This window comes from Carassius auratus, chromosome 2, assembly GCF_003368295.1.
Source record: "Carassius auratus strain Wakin chromosome 2, ASM336829v1, whole genome shotgun sequence".
In the NCBI taxonomy this organism is placed as follows: Eukaryota; Metazoa; Chordata; class Actinopteri; order Cypriniformes; family Cyprinidae; genus Carassius; species Carassius auratus.
This window is the reverse complement of record NC_039244.1, coordinates 25497805-25500277: the sequence shown is the minus strand read 5'-3', so window position 1 is coordinate 25500277 and position 2473 is coordinate 25497805. Positions and strand designations below refer to the sequence as shown.

Below are 2473 nucleotides of genomic sequence, written 5' to 3'. Positions count from 1 at the left end.
ATGAAATGTACAAATTCTGAGTATGGGTCACCATACTTGGAAGGTCAAGTCACTTTCACCCCCCACTTAATAGGACCCCTTTACAAGACACTCAAGATGGTAAACTTGACAGTGGTCACAAGCAGTTTGGCTCGTATGTGTGTGCCAGCAAAGCCACATAACAGGATTCAAATTGTAGATTTGAGGGAGAAGAGAAAGCACAAGACAAATGCACAACCCATTAAGATCATTTTAATGAAGTCAAAGCACTTCCAGTTATTTTTGGCCATAGCCAGGTTCCTTAATACTGATGGGCCCAACAGAGGATTTATCCCACCGCAGATCTGAGGAACAAACAAGCAGTTAGAAAAAGTGGTGCATAATAATAATAATAAGGTCAACCTAAACTAATCTGACCTTTATGGGGCTGGTCACTTCCTCTTCTGGTACTACACGTGGAGTCACAGCAGCCACACACCTGGTCAGAACCATCTGCAGACACCCAACTGACAAGACACCCTTAAGTTAAAAGCATTTCCTCAGTCACCTGTACACTTTGAGGTGGTGGGGAATCATACCCATTAGCAGAGAAGGAACAAGCTTTCTGTTCAGGATTTGGAGTCGTTGTTGCTAAAGCCACCTTCACCATGCATGTGATGTAAACCTGCAGAGACCATCGTTTGTAGATCATGATAGCACATAATATAAAGCATTGCACAAGTCACATACCAGTCCACTGTCTGGTTGCTGGAACCTGAAAGCCTCTAGCTGAAGCTGCAACTTGTCACCTTGAGTTCGGGGCATGAAGTGAGATCTGGAGCCTGTGAGCTTGGCATCAACCAGGCACCTGCGAAAGGAACCAAGTTAATCTTCAATACACCTAGTGTGGGACACATGAGGTGCACCACTCACCCATTGTTCTCAATAAAGGAGTATCTGGGGACAGATGTGACATCAGGAACTATTGTAGCCACACAGCGGTCCACAAACACACGGATGGGAACATGGCTGTATGAAAGCACAGATGCTTCAAGATTTATGATATCACCCAGGAAGTATTGGTTAGAAGGCCTCTCGAATCTCCAGTCATCTACAAAGACAACTTTTAGAACAGGTTCACAAGCACTGGATAGTTACGAGAGCATTTGGTACACCAACCGGTCATGAGCTTGAGGGAGAAGACGAAGACCTCCTCTGCAGCTTCAAGAGAGGTATATGGGACCCAACTGGGCACTAAGGAATCGCTGCTCACATTGTGCTTTCTGCAAGAGAGTCAAACTATCACCTTACCCTGCCCTTCAATCCATCAGCAACCTTGAACCCTGACCTCACCTTGAATAGTGACACTCGATTCCAACCACTGCACTAATGCTCCGAACAATAGGAACACCATATGAAGCCTCTTGTGGGGTGTGGAGAAGTTTGAAGGTGTAGACAAGCTCATCGTTAGTTACCTGAAGATAGGACTCCTGTTGGTCAAAATACTCCAAGCCACTGAAATGGAACATTTAAACCTCACCATCACTACACTGCCACATCCATGCAGTCCAGACTCAAAGACAAGCACTTGAGCAGATGGGTCTTCTCCAGTTGCAGTACAGCCTCCCAGTGTAAGAGCAGAGGAGCTCACTAGCTTCCCAATCCCAAAGAAGTCTTTCTTGACTTCCACATATATGGAACCCTCTCTACACTGAGCCGCTACGCTGTTGGGAGGGACAAAGTGACGCGGATCAAAAGGGATGACTGGCTGCTGTGGTTCTTTTGGCAGGTTTGGAAACTGCCATGTCAGTTTTGTCACTGGACCCAGCATCTGTTCTTTTGACTGAACTCCAAAAACATCTTGAGAAGGCCTCCTAAAGTCACTCTTAGCTGGTGTTAGGACAGGAAATCTTTGTGGGGCTGATGCAGGTTTACTGGGGCCATATTTCTTGGGAATTGGAGGCATCCTAGAGTCAATTTTCTGAACTTTTGCCCTAGGCATAAAGTCGCTTGGGGTCCAATCATTTCTCTCGTTGGGACTCCACTGTGCTTCAGAAAATCCCAGCACAAAAAGGAAGACCAATCCAAATCCAACTTGCCCAAACCCCATTGTTGTTAAGCTTGCAGTTCAATAATGCACTAGTGCTCCACCATCCAAATTTATACAGCTGAAAATCAGGATGGCTCCACCTCTCTCGTGACAAGCATAATTTTCCTCTATACCAGCTAATTTACTCAATCAATTTGTCACAGGTGAACACCATTTATTTCTCTTTACTCAAAATAAACTTTGCCCCATTTAAGGACATGTTGTATTAGAAGCTATACCAAATGATTGTTTACTTCAAATATAAAAATGACATAAATTCTCTGAAACACAACCAACATCTAAGCCTTTTTGTGTCCTCTTCTTATTAATTCAGAAACATGATCACGGACAGAACTGTACACTAGTGTTTTCAAAATAATAAAGATCATCGTGTTTCTACACAGTCAGGCTTAGATTGTGACACAA

The 2473-nt window shown here is 44.2% G+C and overlaps 1 protein-coding gene across 1 annotated transcript; it reads right to left on the bottom strand.

The window, feature by feature from the left end:
* Positions 1 to 214: 214 nt before the first annotated feature.
* On the bottom strand, positions 215 to 2099 carry LOC113038289 (zona pellucida sperm-binding protein 3-like). The gene is made up of 8 exons (XM_026195605.1): positions 1499 to 2099; positions 1312 to 1433; positions 1138 to 1241; positions 892 to 1069; positions 709 to 826; positions 558 to 643; positions 397 to 485; positions 215 to 323 (listed from the first exon to the last, which is right to left on the bottom strand). Exons 1-8 carry the CDS (start codon positions 2066 to 2068, stop codon positions 256 to 258), a joined length of 1335 nt encoding a protein of 444 aa, XP_026051390.1. The 5' UTR covers positions 2069 to 2099; the 3' UTR covers positions 215 to 255.
* Positions 2100 to 2473: the final 374 nt, after the last annotated feature.

What these genes read in the sequence shown, in the direction of transcription:
- LOC113038289 (XM_026195605.1), bottom strand. Translation starts at nt 2,068, where the DNA reads ATGGGGTTTGGGCAAGTTGGATTTGGATTGGTCTTCCTTTTTGTGCTG. An exon ending in TCCTTTATTGAGAACAATGG is followed by an intron (nt 827 to 891) that starts GTGAGTGGTGCA and finishes TTCCTTTCGCAG; the next exon opens with GTGCCTGGTTGATGCCAAGC. An exon ending in TGTTCCTTCTCTGCTAATGG is followed by an intron (nt 486 to 557) that starts GTATGATTCCCC and finishes GTGTCTTGTCAG; the next exon opens with TTGGGTGTCTGCAGATGGTT.